The sequence below is a fragment of the Halichoerus grypus genome, chromosome 12 (genome assembly GCF_964656455.1).
Source record: "Halichoerus grypus chromosome 12, mHalGry1.hap1.1, whole genome shotgun sequence".
Classification (NCBI taxonomy): Eukaryota; Metazoa; Chordata; class Mammalia; order Carnivora; family Phocidae; genus Halichoerus; species Halichoerus grypus.
This window is the reverse complement of record NC_135723.1, coordinates 72,527,016-72,552,492: the sequence shown is the minus strand read 5'-3', so window position 1 is coordinate 72,552,492 and position 25,477 is coordinate 72,527,016. Positions and strand designations below refer to the sequence as shown.

The window sequence follows — 25,477 nt, the reverse complement described above, 5'->3', positions numbered from 1 at the left end:
AAAAAAAATAATGTCCTCAGCAGCCAAATTGCTTTTGGATTGCCATTTAATGTACTTTTACCAGGATACGTATTCTCATTAAGCTGGCATCACAGTTTACTAAAATGTAATTGTGTAAATATGCCCAATTATTCTTTCTGATGATCTAAGAAAATCTAATAGAATATGTATTCGTGGGTATTTCCCTCCTCCTTCGCCTCAACACCAATAAAACGCCCTTCCTGCAGAGCTGATCACAGATGCCTTGTCATCTGAAGGTGTTACTTTTAAAAGATATTCTCCTTATCTCTCAGGCACTATTCATGTCCTTGAAAGAATTGTGCATTCTGATTGAGGGATCATATGACGTCCACATTAAATTATATAATAAAGGTGATCTCAAGACTATAAGAGTCAGACACACATGATGAACTGCGCTTTCTAGGTTTTGAGATGACATTTTAAAACTTCTTTTGTTTCACTCTAAGATTGCTTGAGATCCTAACTATTTGTAGGTGTTTGACACCACTCCGCCACATCTGTAATTGGCATAGCATCCAGCAGACAGGCTCTGTACATCTTTACACTGCAACCTACCAAGTTAAGAAATGTATTGGTTCAATATAAAACAGCAGGCTGTTTTTAGACATAGTTACTAGTGCACAAGCTTTAATATGGCTTGGCTTCATCCTATAATGAGATCTTTTGGTTCCCTGCTCAACAGGCTTTTATTCCTTTGCAAAAGGCTATGAACTATGTCAAGTGGATCAGCTGCTTTTATACACCCTCTTTCTTGGCTTTGGAACGTAATTCTTTTGCTTCTACCCCTTTATGCATCAGACAGAACTTAAGAACCTTTTCAATTTTTCAAGCTAAACTTAGAATTTGTTTGAATTTGCTTTTTACTATTTTCCTAATAATTACATTCTCCACCGAACCTCACACAAAGCCCTGCCTGGAAGTGAGCACTTAATTGCAAAGCTACACTTTGTCTTTAACACATATTATCTATACCCCATGTCGGTAATATGTCAAAGGATGGTTATCTACCGTGATTTCTTCCCGGTCACCTCACAACTGAATGCAGCACTCTGTTTTAGCAAGCACCGAGGTGAGGGCTCGAGGGCATAAATAACAGACAAACAATGGAACCAGAACTAGTGGCCACAGTTCAGTATGAAGGCAGGGAACTACTCATGTTGACATTTGGCAGCTTAGGAGCTATACTGACTCCATTAAAATTTGAACATTTACAATGTATTTTGATTCACAGCCCTTTTACGGTCGAGGGAGCAGTCATTGTTGGGAATTTTGGATTTAGGCACCACTGATCGTTTTTGCAAAAACCACCCTCCACTTTAGGGCTGCGTCGTAATGTTCTCCCATCTCCATACCCCCTTCCACAAAATCTCTAATATTAAATAAGCAAGTAAACACTAACAGTTTCTCATGAGAGGTGCCAAACTTCTTACCTAGGTTGAAACTACAAGAGGGTCCTGACTCCACTGAGGTACCTTGAGAAAATGGGCACACTGGAAATTTATTGTTAATAGTGGGGCATGGAGAGGAAAGGTTAAAGGGACTGACTCCCTTGTAAAAACGCTTGACCAAAAAATGTAAACAGTAAGTGTGGAGTAAGCCCTATCAATATCTTAACCACTATTTAAAACAAAAATGGTACGATTTAGGGGTACCTGGGTGGCTCAGTCGTTAAGCGTCTGCCTTTGGCTCAGGTCATGATCCCGGGGTTCTGGGATCGAGCCCCACATCGGGCTCCCTGCTCAGTGGGGTATCTGCTTTTCCCTCTCCCTCTGCCCCTTCCCCCTGCTGGTGTGCGCACTCTCTGTCAAATAAGTAAAATCTATAAAAAAAAAAAAAAAAAATGGTATGCTTTACGACATTAGTGTAAAAGGAAAAGAAAAATGGATAGTGTAGTATTTGATGAAATTTTATCTTGCCTGTCAGATTAGATGTAATAAATCTGCAGGCCTACAAATGACAAGTAATTGGAAAGGGCATAAAGGTCTTGAATAATTTGAAAAATAATCTCATTAATAAATAAACTGATTCATTAGGTGGTTGGGTAAATCTAAGCATTAAAACTGGAATTCCAGAAGGCAAGCCACAGACTCAGGACTCCAGTCTTATTTATGCTAGGCAGTGACTTTGACATTTATAACATTAGAATCTAGGGCACTGATAGAGGTTGTATGGATAAAGAATGGGAAATTATTACATAAGGTTGCCTTGGTTACTCCTTGAACTGTTCAGAGAAATCCTGACTACTTTAGGTGAGGAAAAAGGATATAGTTGATAGACTATAAGAATATAAAAATAAAATTATATTCCTAAATAAAAAGCCTTCTAACTAAAGTGATTTTGGAGGGGTTAAATACTAACTATAAAACATTACTAGTGCACAAGCTTTAATATGGCTTGGCTTCATCCTATAATGAGATCTTTTGGTTCCCTGCTCAACACGCTTTTATTCCTTTACAAAAGGCTACGAACTATGTCAAGTTATTGTTTGTTGGTGTAAATATTGCACCACTAAAAACCCGAGATGAAAATACTTCTGATGATTGAACTTTTGGATGAAATTCATTAAATCTAATACCCGAGTTCATAGATTTTTTTTCTGTTTAATCTCAGTATATATATTAAAAATAGAATTACCTTTGTTTCCATTTACTTCCTTTGGAATTATCATCTCCCAACTTCTAAAAACCCTTTAGTTAAGACTATGTTTTAAACTCCTATACTAACTATGATTTGCAGTATAAATGGATCTGAATCTTTCATAGTTCATTTAGGGGCATGAGTCATGTGATTTACAGAAGGAAATTAGGAAATCTTTAGAGAGGGAAGTAACAAGACAAAAAAGCCTCAAGTTTTAAATGACCGTCAAATTCATTCAAATACCAATGTATCAGTTAGGTAGAAAATAAGCTAAAGCACAATAGAGAACATTTTTTTATTTCAAAATAATGTATTCAGGATTATACAGGTCCAGTTTAAAAATATTAAAGGTAAAGTTTCCACAGTTAAAAAGAGAACAAATCGATAACTGTAAACTGTAGCACTTAGTCATCATGGCCATGTAATTCAACAGAACATTTTACATACAGAAATTCTAATATATACTGAAACTATTTTCACATTTTCCTACTTTGGTTTTTTTCATTTTTTAAAATTATACAAGATACTTTATGGAATGACTAGAGTAGACAACAGAGGAAAAGTACTGTGAATATAAATATGAAAAAATTCTATCAATTAATGTTCTCTGTTATGGAGAAACATTACTTTAAAAGTGCTAATATTTTCATTGCAAATAGTGGCAGAATATATTTAAATATTAGACAAACCACTTGGTTGAAAAATCTTGCAAGATAAAAAGTGACACATCTTAACAATTCCAGGTCATTAAAAGGCTTTATATGTCAATACACAGATGATATTCCTCTATCCTAATAGATACGCATAAGTTAACTTTGGGTATAGGTAAATATTCAGATTCTGGTTACTATGAAATAGTACAAAGATGTTCTTATATTTAATGTAACAAAGACACTCTTTAGACAAGAGAAAGAGCGGTTTCCTATAATTCTATTTAAACCCGACAATTTAAAGGGTGTGTGTGTGTACATGCACAAAGCACTGAAAAGGGGATTCAGGAGTTTGCTTTTTTTTTTTTCCTTTAAGTCCTTTAAAAGTAATGACGGAAGCAGAAGCTAGGTTTTATCTCAAAGGAAAAACCAGAGGTGACATTCCTATGCTTTAGGTTTAAAACCTTTCTTAAAAGGCTAGGTTTGCCAAAGGCTTCCTAAAAATATGAATTTGTTTTCACTATCAATTTGAATTTCATCTGGAAGAACTAAAAATAACTATTAATCCAAAAGTATCCTTCCAGAATTTCTACAAGGAATTACATTAAATCAAACCAAACTACAATTCTGGGAAGAGCAGACTTAGTAGGAGAGCACATAGTAGGGAAATTTACTCCCACTTTCATCTGGGCTACACAAAGTGTCTATGTCTTACTAACTATATGCTTAAGTCGATTATGAGACTATTTCTTTACACTTGCAGCATCTTGATAACCTGCAGTGTTGGTTTAATTTAACATAAAATTGCAATACTGAAATCTGCTCACAGTAGTGGACGTCCCACTGCACTGGAAGAAAGGGTGTATTTACATTTAAGATGAGCCATGTTTATAAAACATCAGTTATGAAGCAAAACAAACAGCCTCCGCCTCCTACAAAAGACTGAAAGCTCTCAAAAAAACCCCCCAAAACAAAACATTTTTGAATAAATCAAAATCAGAATACTGAGATTTTAATAGTTAAAAAATCACTTAATTTAAATGCATTTTGTCAAAAGTATTCCACATTCTTTATAAAATAGAGTTATTTTAATAAAGCATTATATTCTTATCAAAAACTTTATCATAACATTGAAATGATGTGTAAAAAACTGCATATTTTTAGTTAAATTTTATAGTCTTTAACCAAAAAAAAAACTATATTCCTGCAACTAAAGAAAATACATACTTACGGCATTTTTCTTTTAATGGCTTAAGGGCACACACAGTTCAGGCTCCCCACCTAAAGCTTGGTCTCACTAAATCTAATTCATCTAAGCCATAGATGGATCACTCATCCTAAAAGCCTCCTGAAATGCTACCTTCTCCTTGAAGCTTTGTGCATATTCCAGTAGGCAAGAGCTATTCTTTTCTGTGTATTCCTAGAGCCTTTTTAGTCTCTCTCTCTCCCTCTGTCCCCGCCATAACCCTCACTTCAGTAGGCCTTGAGGAATGGGGTTTGTACTTGACAGGTCTCTTTCCTCTGCTAAACTGTATACTCCTCTGGATGGGAGTTCAGTGGCATCCGTCTCTGCATCTGAGCAGGCCATTACACACAGTAGGCGCTCAATGTCTGATGAACAAGGGGAGAAAGGGAGAATCCAGCACGGAACTGAACACTGGGTCCCCAACTACGGTGTGGGTTTGTTTCCCAAAGTTCACTTTAAAGGAAGGGATGCTTACTTTGAACCATGAACAGATAGACATCAAAACTAAATTGTCTGTTTTAAATACCCACAGAGAAATAATACATTTGGAGCAAGAGGCTCCTAAGAATGGTTAAAAGAAACAGAAACATGCATAAAAAGGAGGAGACATTTAGGTTTTTTTTTTTCTTTTTTTTGGGGGGGGGAGGGTTCAAAATGTCCCTCAGTCATTGTAACTTATTAAGTTTAAAAGTAGTTAAAATTTCACATATTAAACCACGTAGATTCGGTTAGAGAGAAACAAGCTTCCAGAGATTTCTTGAAATAATGAGTTAACAGTGCAAATACTGGGTTGCTTCATGAGAATCTTACCATGTGCTTTTCTGCCCCCCCAAAGAAAAATTTTAAAACACTCCAGTTTTAACACAAACAGAAGATAAATACCTACGAAGGAAAACAAATTCCACAGCATTCCATACAGATTTCCAAACAGTCCGATGATTCACAACAGGCATCCACAATGCCACAATCCGTGTCACAGGGGCAGTTACAGTCCTCCCCCATTTCGTCTCCACAGCAGCAGCAACAGGTTTCGGAGGTGCAGCTGCCACAGGGGGCCTGGCCCAGCACGATATTGCAGAGGGTGAGGAATTCACAGAACAAGCAGGCCAGGATACAGTGGACACAGCAATCTGCATTTTCAGTTGGGAAGAGACCCCGTAGTGAGGGGAAAAAAAAAAAAAAAATGAACACAGAGAAATCCTCAATGGACTGAATGGTAAGAATTGATCAAACTAATCCAGAACCCCATGCCATGCGGTCTTAGAAGTCTTCTGTGGGCTGCGAGCTCACAAAGACACTTACATTTTAGAAGAGCAATCTTTAGAAGTGGGTATTGCATTCAGGAAACAACCAGCCAACCAACCGACCGACCGAATAGGTGGTGGTTGTGTGTGTACAGGTGTGTGCACGTGGCTGAGATTTTAGGTTATTCGCACACACTGTGCAGCGGTCTTAGTCCTAGGTTCTACTTCTCTGTGCCTCTTACCCATCTTCCCTATATCCTACTGCTCTCCATCACACAGGCTCAACACTTCTGTGACACTGAAGTCCTTTAGAAATAGACACTTGACGGCTCCACCCACCTGCTCCAAAACTGGAAGGAAAAAATATTCAGTATGATACATTCAGTATATTACTGAACTTTTCCAGGGTTATATTGTCATCATGGTTTGTAAGGTAATTGTTATAAAGATACGGTTACAAAGAGCTAGATTTATTATCATATGAAGAAAACAGAGTTACCTGCCAGATAGCCAGTTCTGTTCAATATGCCTTCAGAGAGAGACAAGTATTAACTAGTTCTGACACATGTGACCTTAACTTTCTACTTCACTAGGGAATGCTTCTATTTCAAGGCTGAAAGGGGAATCTAGAAAAACTCACTTGACGTTGAAGAACCTTTAACTGAGTACTCTTAAAGCCCTAAGAATCTTGTTGAACATAAGATTCTTTATATATTAATCATAGAACACATCATACTCAGAACTATCTGTATTGGATCTATCAGTTTCAAGGGGGGAAAGAATGGCCATCCCACCCAGCCTTAGAAGGAGAAGCTTACATCTTTGAAGGCTCCTTTGGTCCCTTCCTAAGCAAAGCTTCCTCTCCCAAAATATAATCAATGTCTTGAATTTTGACTGAATCTTTCCCTTACTTTTCACTGTACTTTTCACAACAGTGAATGTGGAAACATCCCTCAGTAACCTATCAGAAAGGAAAAGGGTACCTGAGGAATTCCTGTGAGTAGCATTTTTTTGCTCAACGCTGTTAATTTACCCTCAATGATTCATGTCGCTAAGTTCACTTATTTTCCAGGTGTAGAGTATCCCAGTTGATTACATATACCATAATTAATCCATACTATTTATGAATATATTTGTCATTTCCAGTATTTTTGCCATTCCAAATAGTAGTGTTTGGAACAGTTTTGTGCAAGTATCCTAGAGCTCACGTGCTAGGTCACTAGCAGAACTGTTGGCTCACAGGATATGCAAACTTGTTTCCAAAGCCATTGCTCCAAATTTTACTCCCCTCAGCCCCCAACCAAGTTTGAGAATGCTCAATACCCACAACCTCACCAATCTTGGAGACTGTCCTACTTTCATAAATGCCAGTTAGTTGAGTGTGAAAGGGCATCTCATGGTGGTTTTACTTTGCATTTATGTCTTCACTAGTAAGTCTAGACATCTTTTCGGGTTTCTTCTTCTTTGAAACAGGTGTTTAGGCCATTCACGTTCCCCCTTCATTTTTCTAGTTATGTTTTTTTTTCTTACTGATTTGTAGAAGTTCTTCATATATTCAAGATACCAGTCCTTTCTCAAAAATGACTGTTTGCTCTCAATATGTGGCTTTTCTTAGGTTAAAATAACGAGACAGATGAGTTAATTTTTAGACCTTGAGAGTTTAAAGTAATAAAAAGAAATCCAAATCAAATCTTGCAGTTAGCTAGAGGTCCGTGATTGATTACAAGGCTGAGGAGGCATTAACAGGATTTGGTAGCAGAATGAAATACAAAGTTTTAATGTCTGATTCAGAAGAAGGGAGCCCAGCCATGCCTATACACAGAAAGGAAGAAGAAACCAATAATCAGGAGGGGAGAGACTGAATGTGATTGTTAAGACATCAACAGCCCTCAAGATAAAAAGGGACGGGAGTGACGCTCCAAACTAAACAGCTCATCCCCACTCAGAGGACCTAGCTATTCACTGGAAATTAAAAGCTCTTCCAGGGGTGCCTGGGTGGCTCAGTCGTTAAGCGTCTGCCTTCTGCTCAGGTCATGATCCCAGGGTCCTCGGATCGAGCCCTGCATCGGGCTCCATCCCAGGGTCCTGGGATCAAGCCCTGCATCAGGCTCCCTGCTCGGCGGGAAGCCTGCTTCTCCCTCTCTCACTCCCCCTGCTTGTGTTCCCTCTCTCGCTGTGTCTCTGTCAAATAAATAAATAAAATTAAAAAAAAAAAAAAAAAAGCTCTTCCAGATTTTAGATAGCGACAGTTGTCATACAGAAAGGAGGAGCCCTAAATCCAGAGCAGGATCTGCCCAAACTCCTACTTTTAGCCAACAAGATTCACAGATTAATTTAAGTCCATTAAACTATTTTTAGTAAACAAAATGAAAAAGACAAGTTCTTAGCTGTCAATAGATCGAACACTCCTTTCTAGCCTATCTTCTATAACACAATGTGATTTTTTTTTTTTCCAAAATGTGATTTCTATAATAGGTATGAGTGGTTGTTTTTCATAGAATGGGAAGCCTAGTGTTAATGAAGGAAAATTATTTATTTGCTGTTTTCAGAATTAAGGAATATGTTACCTTAGGAGAGAAGATGTTTTCATCGCTATTTTTTTTAAAATATTTTATTTTTGCAAGACAGAGAGAGAGAGTGCGCACGTGCACAAGCGGGGGGGAGGGGTAGAAGGAAAAGCAGACTCCCCACTGAGCAGGGAGCCTGATGTGGGACTCGATCCCAGGACCATGACCTGAGCCAAAGGCAGATGCTTAACCATCTGAGCCAGCCAGGCGCCCACACTATTCCATTTTTTAAAAACTATTTTCGATACTTACTTTGTACTAAACTCTGTTTAAGGCTCTTTTCAAATATGAATTCCCTTAATTCTAATAATATTTTCAAGAAGCAGTACTGGTATGACCCCTGTTTTACCAATATAGACTTAGAGAAATTTTTGAAAATTCGCCCCAAGTCCTAGAGGCCAGCAGCAGAGTCAGAGTGAGAAGCCATGCACTTCGCCGGGATGGGCCAGGCTCTCATCCAGCATGCTGTGCGGACCGCGGGGGCAGGGCACTCGGTTCATCTTCCTTGGGGGAAGATCAGTTATAAATCCAAAACTTTCTGATTTGTCTTGATCTGTTTTTAGCCTTGATTCATGTTCCTTTCCTTTCTAAAGATGATTCTGAATTTCACTTTTAATGAAGAGTTGATAGTAAAGGTTAACCCTCAACAAGAGCAAAGTTTATGAGTTGGAGAACTGATAAGCGGCCGGTCACACTGTGGAAATAGAAGACAGTAGGCAGCCGAGAGAGATGTCTCAAAAGAAACAAATCTGTCAATTTAAAGCATAAAAGTTAAGGTCCATACATACATGAACAAAAGCAGTGAGCAGAGGACATAGGAATTCTGGTCAAACACGGTAATGACACACGTCTCTAAAGAGTAAGTTCTTGGGCGCCTGGGTGGCTCAGTCGTTAAGCGTCTGCCTTCAGCTCAGGTCATGATCCCAGGGTCCTGGGATCGAGCCCCATGTCGGGCTCCCTGCTCCGCGGGAAGCCTGCTTCTCCCTCCCCCACTCCCCCTGCTTGTGTTCCCTCTCTCGCTGTGTCTCTCTCTGTCAAATAAATAAATAAATAAAATAAAATCTTTAAAAAAAAAAAGAGTAAGTTCTTTATGTAAATACTAAAACTTAAACATACACAAAAAAGACATCCTCTTAAAACACAGGTTCTATAGGTAATTGACTAGAAAACCACTTTGGGCTACTCTGAAAAACCAGTCTATTCAAGGACACCTAAAAAAAGCCACAAACCAAAATGCAGTTCAGAGATTACAGTGATCATAAACAAGGTGCATCTACAGAGACATGGACCGCAGACACAGTCATTCCCTGTCCTTTATAAGTAAAGAACTACCTAGGTAGGACAACAACAAGAAGATCCCTAAATTCTCTCAAATCAATTTATTTTTCTTTTTAGTTGTGCTCTATAAAGAGCAGTTGGATCAAATTGTGACCTGAGGTAATGAAAAGGTTAAAGTAAGACCAAAGAGCTGACAGTTTCTACCACGGGCACCCCACCCCCTCCAGGGGGATCAACAATCATAAACAGCATTACGATGTTGGTTTTATGTGAAGCAGAGAGAGGATTAGAAGTATTAGCAAACTAAGAAGACTAAAGAAGAGGAGTCGTCTGCATCGATGTAGTTCACAGTCAGAAATAATTCTTTTCCCCCCTGTCCTGGAGGTTTTTCATTTTTATGATTTTATTCAGTCATATTTGCTGTTTTTGCCAAAAGTATTTAACCTCTGAGAAGCCAACTAGGTTCTGGGAAGGATGCCTGTCTCAGACTGGGCCAAGCAAGAATTGCACAATTCAGCGTACTATTGAGAGGGGAGCTCAGCACAAGACTGACAGCTACTGTAAGTTTAGAAAAACAAAGGAACACACCAGCAGTCAAGTACCTTGCAAGAAGCCATAAAAAGAAAGCTTTAGCACAACGTTTGATTAAAAGAAACCAAAACTGTTATGAATGACTGCAGACAACAAACCCAAACAAAATCTTTTGAGTCCTGTGAAAGGTCATCGGTGTTAAGCCCATGCAGCTGGTCTATCTGGAAAGCGTCTAGCTGTCGCATGCCATGAAGGTAACACCTGAAACCTACATAACCAGCATCTTAGATGACTGGTGGAAACATCTGTGACCGGTCCAAGGGGCTTGGTTCTGTTTAAAATGAGACTGGAGACTCATTTTTATAAAAACACATTCGTTTAGGGGGCACCTGGGTGGCTCAGGGGTTAAGCGTCTGCCTTCTGCTCAGGTCATGATCCCGGGGTCCCGGGATCGAGCCCTACATCCGGCTCCCCGCTCAGCGGGGAGCCTGCTTCTCCCTCTGACCCTCTCCCCTCTCATGCTCTCACTCTCTCTCTCAAATAAATAAATAAAATATTAAAAAAAAAAAAAGAACACATTAGTTTAATAATGAAATGATCCCAAATTGATTAGCCCAATCATATGTGACCCAAAATGCTAAGAAAATACGAGGGAAGTAGTTACAGTGAATGGAGCCCTGACTAAGAGCCATCAGAAATCTATCTGCACGGTAAACTCAGCTCTCTTCTAAAGGAGTCTCTTACATTTCTTTAGTTTTCTTTTTTTTAAGATGTGGTATGACAGATGCTCTGAATTTCTTGGAACAAAGACCCCAAACAGCAGAGTACTGGGAAGCGCAGAGCAACAAATTCTGAGAATAACCCACAAACCGTTTCTGAGTGCACGCAGATTTGTATGTGTTTTATCTCGACTAATCTCTAATAACGTTTCCTATGACCTATATGCTTGAAACTACTTTCTTAATCAGGTCCCCAACAAGTAAACTATATACAGAGAAAAAGAGTTTGTTACCATTTTTAACAGACCAACAGTATGCCAAAAAGCAACTGTAGATAAAAATATGAGCAGTCAATTATGCTTAATTAGTAATTTAGGAAATTGCATGGAGATCAAACCTGACTTTACGACCAAAGCTACAGAGAACCCACAGGTGTTCCCATGTCTTTGGCTGCTAAGGCTCACATCTGCCCGGTGGGGGTACAAAGGGGCTCATTGTACAGAGGATGCTTAATTGGGTGGAGGCATTCTTCTTCCCAGACGCCGCTTCACTGCGACCGTTGTTTCTCAATGCAAAATCAAAAAGCAGGCTAGAAGTGGGTTTTAGTAATCCTGAATCACAGCCAGGATAGCTAAGTATCTGGCCTCTGTGAAAAGCCAGCTGTGAGGGATGAGACACAGACATCTCCAGGGAGTTCTCAAGTGTTCGCAGGGGCAGGAAATATTTACTAGTAGAGCACGGTAGCTCAGCTCCAAGTAGCCCTGTGTCTCCAAGCCAGAGGACACACAGCATTCTGGCCTACAGCCCTAGAATGACCTGCTGCCTGCATAAATTGGCCCAAAGTGTCCCTCCTACACAGAACTCTCTGGCACACTGCTGGCCCCGTGAGGCCATGCATCTCAGCCAGAACACAGTCAACATTTTCCTAGTGGGGAAGAAAGTGAGTTAGGTCAGGAGGTAAAAGGAGAGAAGAGCTATATTTTCCACTGCACTACAAAGAAGACCACACTTAGGAAAACTGAACAATTATATTTACTATTATCTTTCCTCTCAGCAAATTCAAAAGAACCTTGGGAAAAAAAATTGTTCTCCCACATCCCACAAAGGGACTCCTTGATTTTCCTCCCACCTGTCCAAATCCTGGATTCCATCCTGCACCTATGAGAAGTGCATTTGCATTTTAAATTACAGTTAAGTGAATAGCAGAATTTTTTTTTTTTTTTGCTTTTCTTACTCGTTTATCCTGCTGCCTGCTCCATGGTTGATTCATTAAATATTCCAAACTCTGAGAGATTTGATCCAGTAATTGTTAGTCACGACTTAACTGTAGCACTGAGTCAAGGAGTCCTTTCTAAAGAGCCACATCTTACTGAGTCTAGGAACAGAGCTTATATACCAGAACCCCCTTTCCCCGCTGCTCCCCCCACCCCAGGAGCTGTACAAAGAAATCTGAAGAGGCGTAAACACTCAGTTAGTAGAGGTATTTATTTAAAATATTTCACATGTACAGTTAGTGAGCAGAGAAGAGGGTAAAGAAAAGCTAAAAAAAAAAAAAAAAGGTGCAAATAACATTTACATTACTTTAACTAGATGCCAAATTGGATAGCTGGTAATAATAGTACTGTCCTCAGAGGGTTGCAATGAGGATTAAAGGGGCAATGCCTACAAGTACTCAAGGGACTTATCGTGGAAGTACTTACTAAGTACTGGTTACTGTCATAGCAACAAAGATAATGGAAGATTTATTCTAGGGAGGCCACACCGCTTTACCTAGCAATATTTCATTCACTCTGATCACCCCACCAAAATCGGGCCATTCCATTTTAACCGAAGGAGGTTTAAAAAGGCTCGGGTCATAGCTGAAACACTTGAAAAGGGAGACCCAAAAAGGCAACTGCAAGAGACAGAATCTGCAGAAGAATGAAGCACGCAGAAATCGGCCTAGGAAAAATTAGGAAATCTTATGCTTGGCTGCAGCAGAAGACTTAAAATAATCATCTTTTTCCACATTTAAATCATGTTCATTTATTTTTCTCCGGAAGCTGGAAGGCATAAACAGAGAAATGCTATAATTTACCTGAACTTAGTCAATGTTGACTTTATTCAACTGGCCAGTTGGAAAAGCTCTAATCCGAAAGGTTTAATTAATAAAGTTGAATGTAACTTTTGGATAACAAAATCCACTTTAGATCTTAGAAGCACTTTCCTAGAAAGAATATGTCTAACGGTCCGCTTAGTTGGTCACAATGCCATGTATGGCTAGGAAAAAATATATTTTTTCATTGAAACTAGGATTTACATTCTTAAAACTGTACAAAAATGATCTAAGAAATCTCTCCCCAAACCTTAATGTTTTTCCCATTTTTCACAACTGTGTCTCTTTCACAATTCACATTTCAGTTTCTCCTCTTCTTATTTGTGCTCGTCTAAATACTGTGCAGGGTACATTCAGAAATCAGCTTTTTCTTTTTTTTTTAAGCCAAATAGTGCCCAGTGGGGTGACCCTGCAGAAGGTGGTGGTAGTGATGATGACAGTGAAATAACAAGACCCTTGTCTTATCAGATGCTTGTTATGTATTGATATTTATAGAGGTATAATTAACATGTAACATTAGTTTCAGGTGTACATGATTCAATGTGTTTGCACTGTGAAATGATCACCACAATATGTCTAGTTACTATCTGTCACCATAGTTTTCTCAGGAGAACTTCTAAGATCTACTCTCTTGGCAACTTTCAAATAGTCAATATGTTAACTATAGTCACCATGCTATACATTACATCCCTATGACTTATTTATTTTATAAGTGGAAGTTTGTTGCTTTTGGATTCCTTCATCCATTTTACCCACCTCCACCCACTGCCTCAGGCCGCCACAAATCTAATCTGTTCTTTTACCTACAAACTCTGTTTTTGGATGCCACATGTAAGTGTGATCCTAGGGTATTTGTCTTTCTCTAACTTACACACTTAGCATAATGCCCTTAAGGTCCATCCATGTTGTTGCAAAGGCAAGATTTCCCTCTTTTTTTTTATGGCCAGATAATGAAAACACACACACACACACACACACACACACACACACACACACACACACACATATATATATAAAATTATATATTTTAAATATATGTATTGATCACATCTTTATCCAATCATCCATTAAGAAACATTATTTCCATATCTTGGCTATTATAAGTAATGCTCCAGTGAATATGGGGGTGGATATGCCTTTTAGAACTAGTCTTTTCAGCACCAGAATTACGGAGTCATATAGCAGTTCCTTATTTTTTTTTTTAAATATTTTTTAGATTTATTTATGAGAGAGAAAGAGAGGGAGAAGCAGACTCCCCACTGAGCAGGGGGCCTGATGCAGGGCTTGATCCCAGGATGCCAGGATCATGACCTGAGCTGAAGGCTGACACTTAACTGACTGAGCCACCCAGGCACCCTGATAGTTCCATTTTTAATTTTTGAACTACTTCCATACTGTTTTCAATAGTAGCTATACCAATTTACATTCCTAACCAACAGTGCGCAAGGGGTCTCTTTTCTCCACAACCTCAACACTTGTTATTTCGTGTCTTGTTGATACTAGCCAATCTGACAAGTGTGAGGTGGTATTTCATTGTGATGTTGATTTGCATTTCCCTGTTGATTAGTGGTGTTAAGCACCTTTCCATGGGACATGTTGACCATCTGCATATCATCTTTGGAAAAATATCTATTGAAATCTTCTGCCCATTTTAAATCAGATTGGTTTTTTTTGCTGTGGAGTTGTATGAATTCTCTCTATATTTTGGATATTAACCCCTCATTTGATACGTTTTACAAATATTCTCTCCCATTTGATAGCTTGTGATTTTGTTTTGTTGATGGATTCCTTTGCTGTGCAGAAGCCTTTTAGTTTGACGTAGTCATACTTGTTTATTCTAGGTTTGCTTTTGGTACCAAGTCTAAAAAATTGCCAGCAGAGTAGAAATCAAGGAGTAGCTTACTGCCTATATTTTCTTCTGAGTTTTATGGTTTCAGGTCTTATAGTCTTTAATCTATTTTGAGTTAACTTTTGTGTATGGTATACAATAGTGGTTCAGTTTCATTCTTTTGCACTTGGTTGTCTAGTTTTCCCAGTATCATTTACTGAAGAGTACTTCAAGTACTCTTTAGTACTGAAGAGTACTGAAAAGATACTTATCTTTTCAGTACTGAAAAGATACTTATCTTTTACTCATTGCATATTTCTTGGCTGTCAAAAATTAATTGACCATATATGCATGGGTTTATTTCTGGGCTCTCTATTCTGTTCCATTGATCCATGTGTTTGTTTTTATGCCAATACCATCATGCTATGATTACTACAGCTTCGTAATATAGATAAAAATCAGACAGTGTGATGCCTCTAGCTTTGTCGTTGTTTCTCAAGATTGCTTTGGCTATTCAGAGTCTTTTGTAATTCCAAATAAACTTTAGGATTGTTCTATTTCCATTAATGCCCTTGCCATTTTGATAGGGATTTCATTGAACCTGTCGATTGTTTTAGGTAGTATGGACATTTTAACAATATTCTTCCAGTGCATGAGCACAGAATATTTTCATACATGTTTGTCTTGTCTTCAGTTTCTTGCACGAATGTCTGGCAGTTTTCAGGGTACAAGTCTTTTACCTCCTGGGTTAAATTTATTCCTGGGTATTTTATTCTTTGAAGCAAATGTAAATGGGATTGTTTTCTTAATTTCTCTTTCTGATATTCTATTAGTATATAGAAATGCCACAGATTTTTCTTACTGATTTTGGATCCTGCAACTTCACTGAATTGGTTGATTAGGTCTAAACAGTTTTTTGTAGGAGTATATAGGGTTTTCTATACATATTATGTCATCTGCAAATAGTGATAGTTTTACTTCTTCCTTTCCAATTTGTATGTCTTCTATTTATTTTTCCTGCCTAATTGCTTGGGTCAGAATGTCTAATACTATGTTGAATAACAATGGTAAGAGTGGGCATCCTTGTCTTACTCCTGATCTTAGAGGAAAAGCTTTCAAGCTTTTTACCTTTGAGTATGATGTTAGCTGTGGGCTGGTCTAATATGGCTTTTGTTATATTAAGATATATTCCCTCCATACACAATTGTTGAGATTTTTAATCATAAATTTATGTTGAATTTTAACATAGTTTTTCTGCATCTATTGATGATCATATAATTTTTATCTTTCGTTTTATTAACATGGTGTATACATTGATTTGCAGATATTGAACCATCCTTGCATCCCTGGAATAAATCCTATTTGATCATAATGTATGTCTTTTAAATGAACTACTGAATTTTGTTTGCTAATATTTTGTTGAGGATATGTGCATGTATGTTCATCAGGGAAACTGGCTTCTAATTTTCTTTCTTGTAGCATCCTTGTGTTGTTTTTGTATCAGGGTAATGTTGGTCTTATAAAATGAGTCTGGAAGTGTTTCCTCCTCTTCTATGTTTTTGGAAGAGTTTGAGAAGGATGGATATTACTATAAATGTTTGGTAAAATTCACCAGTGAAGTCATCTGGTCCTGACTTTGGTTTGTTGGGAGATTTTTGATTACTGATTCAATCTCCTTACTAGTAGTCAGTCTGTCCATATTTTCTATTTTATTATGACTCACTCTTGGTAGGTTTATGTTTCTGGGAATTTATTTCTTCTAGGTTGTCAAATTGGTTGGAATATAATTGTTCATAGTAGTGTCTTAAAATCTTTTGTATTTCTGGGATACCAGTTGTAATGTCTCCTCTTTCATTTATGATTTTGAGTCTGCTTTTTTTGTGTGTGAATTTAAAGGTTCACCAATTTTGCTTATCTTTTCAAAGAAACAACTCTTGGTTTCATTGATCATTTCTATTGTCTTTTAAGCCTCTATCTCATTTACTTACACTTGATCTTTGCTGCTTCTTCCTTCTACCAACTTTGGTCTTCATTTGTTTTCCTAATGCCTTGAGGTATAATGTTAGGTTGTTTTTAGATTTTTCTTATTTCTTGAGGTAGGTAGTTATCATTATGAACTTCCCTGGTAGAGCTGCTTTTGCTGTATCCATTATTTTTATGTTGTACTTTCATTGTCTCAGGGCATTTTTTGATTTCTCCTTTGACCCACTGGTTGTTCAATAGACTGTTGTTTAATTTCCACATATTTGTAAATTTTCCATTTTTCTTGTAATTGATTTCTAATTAAAGACAACTGTGGTTGGAAGAAATGCCTAATATGATTTCAACCTTCTTGAGTTGATTTAGTCTTATTTTGTGGCCTAACATGCTCTATCCTGGAGAAAATTCCATGTACACTTGTGAAGAATGTGTATTCTGTTACTTCTGGGTGTAATGTTCTGTGTATATTAAGTCCATCTGGTCTAATGAGCTGCTTAAGGACAATGTTTCCTTATTGATTTTTCTGTCTGGATGACCTATCTATTGATGAAAGTGGGGTATTAAAGTCCTGTTAATACTGTTAGTATATTGCTATTTCTTCTTTTGGGTCTGTATTGTTAGTGTATTGCTATTTCTTCTTTTGGGTCTGTAAATATTTGCTTTACATAGTTAGGTGTTCCTATATGGGTAAATATTTAAAATGTTATATCCTTTTGTTGGATTGCCCCCTTTATCAGTATGTGATTATCTTGTCTCTTTTTATAGTCCTTGTTTTAAAGTCTATTTTGCCTGATCTAAATACACCTACTCCAGCTTTCTTTTGGTTTCCAATTTGCATGGAAGATCTTTTACCATCCCTTCACATTCAGTCTGTGTGACTTTACATCTGAAGTGGGTCTACTGTAGGGAGCACACAGATGAATCTTGTGTTTTCATTTAACCCTTTTAATAGAAGAATTTAGTCTATTTACATTTAAAGTAATTATTCATCGGCATGTACTTACTGCCATTTGTAAATTGGTTTTTTGGCTGTTTTGTAGCTCTTCTGTTTCTTCCTTTGTAACTTAAGATTTTCTGTAGTGGTATGATAAGATTAATCTTTTTCATATTTTGTGGGTGTATCTGCTATAGGTTTTTGCTTTGTGGTTAGTAAGAGGCTTACATATAATGACATTTCTAACAGTCTATTTTAAGTTTATAACTTGTTTTTTTAATTTTATTTTATTATGTTATGTTAATCACCATACATTACATCATTAGTTTTTGATGCAGTGTTCCATGATTCATTGTTTGCATATAACACACAATACTCCATTCAATACGTGCCCTCTTTAATACCCATCACCAGGCTAACCCATCCCACTACCCCCCTCCTCTCTAGAACCCTCTGTTTCTCAGAGTCCATAGTCTCTCATGGTTCATCTCCCATTCCGATACCCCCCCTTCATTTTTCCCTTCCTACTATTTTTTTTTTTTAACATCTAATGTATTATTTGTTTCAGAGGTACATGCATTCTAAAGCTCTATATGTTTACTTCCCCCCCTTTTTTGATGTCACATTTTACATCTTTTTATCTTAACTACTTATTGTAGCTTTAGTTATTTTTACTACTTTTCTAACCTACATACTAACTTTATAAGTGATTAATCTGCCATGTTTACAACATTATTCTGAGTTTTACTATATATTTACTTTTACCATTGAGATTTATACTTTCATATGTGTTTCTGTTACTAATTAGTACCCTTTAACCTCAGTTGAATGAAGTCCCTTTAACATTTACTGTAAGGCAGGCTTAACTTTTGTCTGTCTGAAAATGCTTTCTCTCTCCTGAAATCCAGAATGAAAACTATGCTGGAGAGTGTTCTTGGTTGTGAGGTTTTTTTCTTTCAGCACTTGAAATATATCGTGCCACTCCCTTCTGTCCCAAAAAGGTTCTGCTGAAAAATCTGAGGATAGTCTATTGGGGTTCCCTTGTACATATGTTGTTTTTCTCTTCCTGCTTTTAAGATTCTCTCCTCTTTAACTTTTGACATATTAATTATAATGTGTTTTGGTGTGTGTCTCTTTGGGTTCATTATATTTGGAAATCTCTCAGCCTCCTGTATCTGGATGTCTGTTTTCTTCACCAGGTTAGGAAAATTCTCACCCATTACTTCTTCAAATAACTTTTTTGCCCCTTTCTCTCTTTTCTCCTTCTGTGATCCCTTCAATGTGAATGTTGGTCCACTCGATGTCACATAACTTCCTTAAAGCTATCTTATCCATATTTTTTTCTTTCTGCTGCTCTGATGAGGTGAGTTCCACTGCCCTGTTTTTGAGTTCACTGATCCTTTCTTCTGCTTCAAATAGTCTGTTGTTGAATCCTTCTAGCATATTTTTCAGTTTGGTTTTGTATTCTTCAGCTCTGTGACTTCCATTTGGTAATTTCTTACATTTCTTTCTTCTCCCAAATTTGGTGAACTTCTTTAAAACCATTATTTTGAACTCTTTGTCAGGTAAACTTTTTCTTGGGTTTTGTCTTGTTCTTTCTTTTAAAACATATTCTTTATTCATTTTTCTTGACTCTCTATGTTGGCTCTTATGCATTAGATAAAACAGCCACCTTGCCCAGTGTGAAGGAGTAGAGCGGCTTTGTGTAGCAGATAAATCTTATTGTTCAACCCTATCCTAGCTCTTGGTTGTCTCTCAAACCTTTGTGATTGTCCAACAGCCTACTTTATTTTTAATGGCTCCCAGTGGTTGAAGAGTGTGCTAAAACTTATCAATGTTCCAAAAGGAAGGATCTCAGTCAGCACCTAGATTCAAACTGTTTAGAAGACAGACCCCTCCCTGCCAACAATAGCAGTTTTTAAAGTATGCAGCCCACTGCCTTCCAAGGCTAGACAATCTAGAGGTGTCCACTGGGTGGCAGTTACAAAAATCAGGGCAGCAGATGGGTATACAGGTTCCTTTTGGGAGGATACTGGTAATCTGGAACAAGGCAGAAGGAGAGCTTAAAGAAAGCATCCATAGGCCCGTGGAGTGCCTATCAATAGGTCCCTAGATATATGCCCCACCTGAAGCCTGCCCAAAGTCAAAGCTCATATTAAGCAAATAGGCCTCTCTTGCAGAAAACTAGGGGTATGTTTCAGTCTGCTATCTGTCCAATGCCCTAGGAGTGGCAGCTGGCCATGAACAGTCTCTCCTCTGTTAGTCTGTGGGACCCAGGAACACATGCCCTGCTGTCCACCAGAGCTAGACAATCAAATGGTGTCCCTGGGCAACCAGACACAGGTATAAGCTCATCTTCTCCCAAAGACAGTGGCATTCTAGACGACAAAGATAGTGCCCCCACTGTGAGGTTTCTGGAGAGGATTAGAGTGGGTTAGTTGGAGGGATGCAGAGGGAAAGCAACCTCCCTAAGGTGGTACCTGCCAGCTTCAGTCCTCAGAGTACTTCGACGACCCCTAGATGTGTATTAAATTGGATGCCTGCCCCTCACTTGTTTATGTTTATGTTAAAAAGTATTTGCCTATCTTAAGGTTTAGGTCTAACCTCTCAATTAGCTGCCTCTATACTGAGGCATGGGGGTCCAAGAGCACAAGCCCATTAATAGCCTTTCCTCAGTTCAACATAGTCTTTTTTGGGTCTTAGATGAGCCCCCAAACTTCTAGCTTTGTAAACCAAGGGGGCTTGCATCCCTATCAGATGCAGTCTTAAAGGTTAGGGTGCTGAATGTGGGGTTCAAACCCTTTGCTCTTCAGGGAGAAGCTCCACGTTTTGAGTTCCCTCCTACTTGTAAATCACTGCGCCATAGTGAGCTTTATGGCAGGACAGCTTCTCAGCCTCTCCTGCTTGCTTTGGATGTGGGTTTTTTCTTTGCCCGATGTGAAGGGTTCCCACAGCTAGTTTTCAGGTTCTTTTCAGAAGAAATGGTTCCATATGTAGCTGTACATTTGGGGTGTCCATGGGAGGAGGTAAGTTCAGAATCTGACACTGCCATCTTGAACAAGCCCTCCCTCTATCAGATGCTTAGTCACCGGTTATTAGCCTGTAACTGAACACACAGGATGGGCCAGGTTACTTGTGACACAAGATCTTATGGGAGCAAACACACACAAAAAGAGAAGCTGACAGTGTTCACAGGGCTGGGATCAGGCACCCTCATTCTCCAAGCACTTGCACCTCTGCGATCCCAAGGGTCTCTCAGTTCCTATTGCTGCAAGCTCCTATGGAGGCAGAACTGCGACTCCAGCAGGGGGGACGGGCCTCCCACAGGCACGAATAGCCTTGCCTTGAGAAGGCCTAGTGACGTGCTCCCTGGTCCTGATAGAAGAGCCAGGCCCCAACCAAAGAGGCACAGCAGTCTGACAGACACTCCAGGCAAGATGAAGAGGCACAAGCCGAGTGAAATGAGACACCAAAGCACATTTCAAAGTAGTGCACAGGAGGTAAATCCTGTTATTTATGGAATTAATTTGTGAATCAATGATGGCATTATTACTCTTTCCACATCCCTCCCTCTCCACCCATGTTATCTATTAATACCATTTGAGTTTTGTTTTGTTTTTTTTTTTAAGCCTCAGATGAACAGGACAGCATGACATTGAAATTATAAGGTATAAATACCTCCACCTTAATTTAGTGTACAAACAATTTCGGAGCCAAGAAAATCCATGACCATGTTGTTTGCAAGTACTCTAATACTGACACACCTGGTTTTCTCATCCAATAATAATTCTGTAGCCTTGTTATTATAAATGGTAGAAAAGAAGATAAAAAATAAAACCCCTCTTACTACACTGCCTTTTTCTGCTCTGCACTTCATCAGCTGCCCCCACCCCCCCCCAGCTGAGGTTTCCGAGTCACAGCTCATTACCGAGGGTGACCGTTCAGGCCAGCAAATGCCAGAACGACTGGAAGAAATGCCACAAGTGTCTGTGGTGGTTGTCTGTCTGTCTGGTTTTGGTGAGGCTTCTAGCAACAAGGAAATGACATTCTTGGGGGCACAAAAACGTATTTTCTAAGTCTTGACTCTGTCACTAATTGGCTAGATGACCTTGAACACATCATTTCACTCACTGTCTATATGCACATAATGAAGGAGAAAATGATCTCCAAATTCTTTCCAGGCACTAAGTTTCTATGAAAGTCTAGCTCATGGTCTTTTCTTGGCCTTGAACAGAGCCATTATTTGGCTTCATTGATATTCAAAGGACAATGGAAAGTTAATTAATGCTGAATATGTGTCGGCCCCAAGTTGGCTAAGCCCCAGGAGCAGGTGGTCCCATGGTATGTGTTAGGTAAAGAGAAGGTAAAGGTGGCTCCAACTAGTGGGGAGGTTATTCAAAGGCACACAGGCAAGAACAAGATAGTTTTAGAAATACCAAGTGGCTCAACATTGTTAGGGCAGGGAAAACCAAAGAGAAAGCCTTCAATTTTCCATTTTGGAAAGGAGGAGGCAGGAACAGCATCAGTGATAATTATATGGTGTCAGGAGGGTCAGGTAAGGTGACTTTAAGGAATATAACGGGGGTCCTCGGATTAGTAGGAGTTGGTAAGACAACGGATGAGGCAATCATCGGAAGAGAAGAGTCAAGTATGACTCCCTAGTTTCTGGAGCCATTTACCAAGAAAGAAACATGGGAAGAAAAATAGTGTGGTTTAAAATACTTTGGGGAGGCACCTGGGTAGCTCGGATCTTTATCTTAGGGTTGTGAGTTCAAGCCCCACACTGGGCTCCATGCTGGCCATGGAAAGTACTCAAAGGAACCCACTTAAAAAAAATAAGACATGGTAAGTCTGAAGATACTCAAATGGAAATGTCAAAGAGGTGGCTGGAGACACTGGCCTAGAGCTTAAGAGACAGATAGATCCAGGGTAGGAAGTCACAGGTAGCTGAAATTCTTACAGTGAATAAAATTATTAAGTTGTCCAGGGAGAATGACATCATTTGAGAAAAGCTGAGAACTGAGGACTTACCAAGACGTAGAAACTCCAGGAAAGGGAGGTGAAACTGAGGACTTACCAAGGACGTAGAAACTCCAGGAAAGGGAGGTGACATGGAAGCAAGAAAGAAAAAGATTTCAAGGAGATTGTGTCAAAGACTGTGCTTAGCCAGAGAAATTTCAGTAATGTGATAGGGATGAAAGTGAATAGCAGCGGGAAGGAGTAACTGAAAAATGAGGAAGTAGAGACGGCAAATGCAGATATCCTTTTAAGAAATCTATGCAGAGAAAGCATCTTCTCCCCCTGGAGAGTGAGGGAAAGCTTCCGAGAATTTAAAGAGAGTGGCAACCGAATAGAACAGCCATTGTGGAAAACAGAGCAGGTCCGTGTAGTTCACTGCAATGTCCCAGTCCCCAAAAGGGTGCCTGCCCCTGAGCAAGCTCGCTAATGATTTGTTGAATGAATGAGGGGCACACCAAAGGTTTGCTGAGGGATTCTGAAAATCCAGTTGAGACCCAAGACCACACATGGATCATGATGGTGATTTTTATGGAGGGCCAGGTTTCCTCAGTAGTGCTCAGCTCCCTGGTACAGAGAGAAGTTGAAAAAGACAGTCTAGATTTTGGTTCTGAAAGGCAGGTATGCCGGGAGGACAGGGTCTCAAGCAAGTTAAGAGGTTCAGCAAGGGATCCAGGTATCAGTAAAGAAGACAATATTTGGGAGGCCAGATATATATAATGGGGTCAACTGGTGTTCAAGAGCCAGTATGTGCATATTTTTTAAAAATTATACTTTCAGTCAGAAGTAAGTAACCAATTTATCAAAAGCACTAGATTAAAAAATAGGACTGCTCTGTAGACTCTCTTACACAGGCCTGGGCACAGGGCAGATCCTTAAATACCTGTTGACATCATGAAATTCATTTGTATGGCCTGAGACAGACATTACTTTGGGTTTTACTTCATCTTCTCCTGTCACTCCACAGAACACATTTTCCAGGAGCTATCTACCCACAGATGTTGAAAAGTTCTTTCTAAAATAACTACTCTTCTGTCATTCCAAAATGCAATTTCTGCATCCCTCACTGAGCATAATTATTAGGGAAAAAAATAAACTCCAGCTTCTAGTGTCAACTTTAAATTATGTTATGGGGATATTATTCCCCAAGAGGTCCAGTTCTTCCCATCTGATTTCCCAAGAGAACTCAGAGTAGAAATTTAGGCAAGTTTAATACGTCTTTGGAAAACTAGTATATTAATCCATTGCGCTCTTTTCTTTCAATTATCTTCACATTTCCCCCCCAATTCCTGGATTTCTCAATCTTCGAGGATACAACTACTCTTTATTTGTATGAATATTTTCCCTTTCAGAGAAAGGAATATCATTAATTTCCCTGAGCAAACTGTTTTCTAATTATTCCATTTTATTCTTCTAATTGCCTCCTCTACCTACCTGAGCCAACTTCCACCACCTTCCATTTTTGCTTCGGTTGAGTGTACAAGAAGTAGGGAAGTCAATACTAACTACCAGGGTCCTGTGCCGGGAAGAGGGCCTGAAGCCACACTAATCCCTTAGGAAGAGTTGCCTGAGACCCCGGAAACAAAATTTTCACCACGTTGTTGACTTTTGATATATTTCTTCTGTTTTCTCCTGTATTTTTATGGAGAGTTAAATTAAGATTACCCAAACTATGGCACGCAAAACCACAGAAATAATTTTCTCCATGCTTCTATATCCTGATACTGCTGACTATACTGTGGTTAAAAAGAAGTAATTTTACAAAAGTATGCATGAAAAGGTAAACGTGAGAACGGTTACTTGGGAATTTACTATCTAACAGTTTCTTAAGGTGGAAATTTGGATATGTCTTTTATAAAGCTTATTTCAATTTCATATGAGCAAAAAAAAAAAAAAAAAAAGCTATTAAAAAAAGTGTTCTCTGCATTATGAAAACTACACCCGGAAATGTAAGGTTACAAAGGAAATTACACTACAAAGAATGCTTAGGATGTAGCAAAGCAGGGTAGAGCAGGTATTGGTTTTTTTGCGTGTCACAGACAAAATATTTTTGAATGTGTAAAGTAAAAACGATTTCAAAGGAAACCAATTATGTTGAAAAAGTTATTAAAAGTTGAGGTAGAATAAAAATATTATAAGTATGTGCTTTTTCTCACACGTCAATAACAAGATTCTGTGGTGATCTGATAACTACCATAATTTTACAGTAGTGATTAGCATAAACAACATTTCAGGATTTCTGCAACAATAATAGGACATGAAAATATCAGTGACAAAGTCAGAGGTACTACTCATGCTACTGAAGTTTAGCATTTCCTTCAATTATAAATGGAAATAATAGATACCACGTATAGAAGGTAAGGAAATGAAGTTGTTGTTTTTTCTCTCAAAGTCACGGACCATTCCCAAAGCTAAGAACCCCTCAACTGGAGGATCCTAAGTGAATCTTTCAAAAAGCTTCCTAGTGTATTCAACTTAAACCTTCTATATAAGAAAAAATTTTACTTTGCGAGAATTTTTCAGAAATAAGGCAAATTCATACCATCAGCTCCCCCTCTATCCCTTTTATACTATACTGAGAGTTATACAGATTAATTATAAAAGGTCCTCAAAAACTGTACTAATTTAACACTATATATTGGTATTAAAATTAGTGAAAACATTTCCAAGAGAAACTGTATACATTTCTGTTACTTCAATTGATTTTTTAAAATTACATTCTCAAATGACC

The 25,477-nt window shown here is 38.5% G+C and overlaps 1 protein-coding gene across 2 annotated transcripts in view; it reads right to left on the bottom strand.

Moving 5' to 3' along the window:
* Positions 1–2,934: 2,934 nt before the first annotated feature.
* Positions 2,935–25,477, bottom strand: part of MDFIC (MyoD family inhibitor domain containing) — an 87,504-nt gene continuing 64,961 nt past the window's right edge. For both annotated transcript variants that reach the window (XM_036101042.2, XM_078059483.1), the window contains exon 5: positions 2,935–5,684. In XM_036101042.2, the coding sequence (XP_035956935.1) occupies positions 5,437–5,684 (248 nt within the window). In that variant the 3' untranslated portion in view covers positions 2,935–5,436. The remainder of the gene's footprint in view (positions 5,685–25,477) is intronic.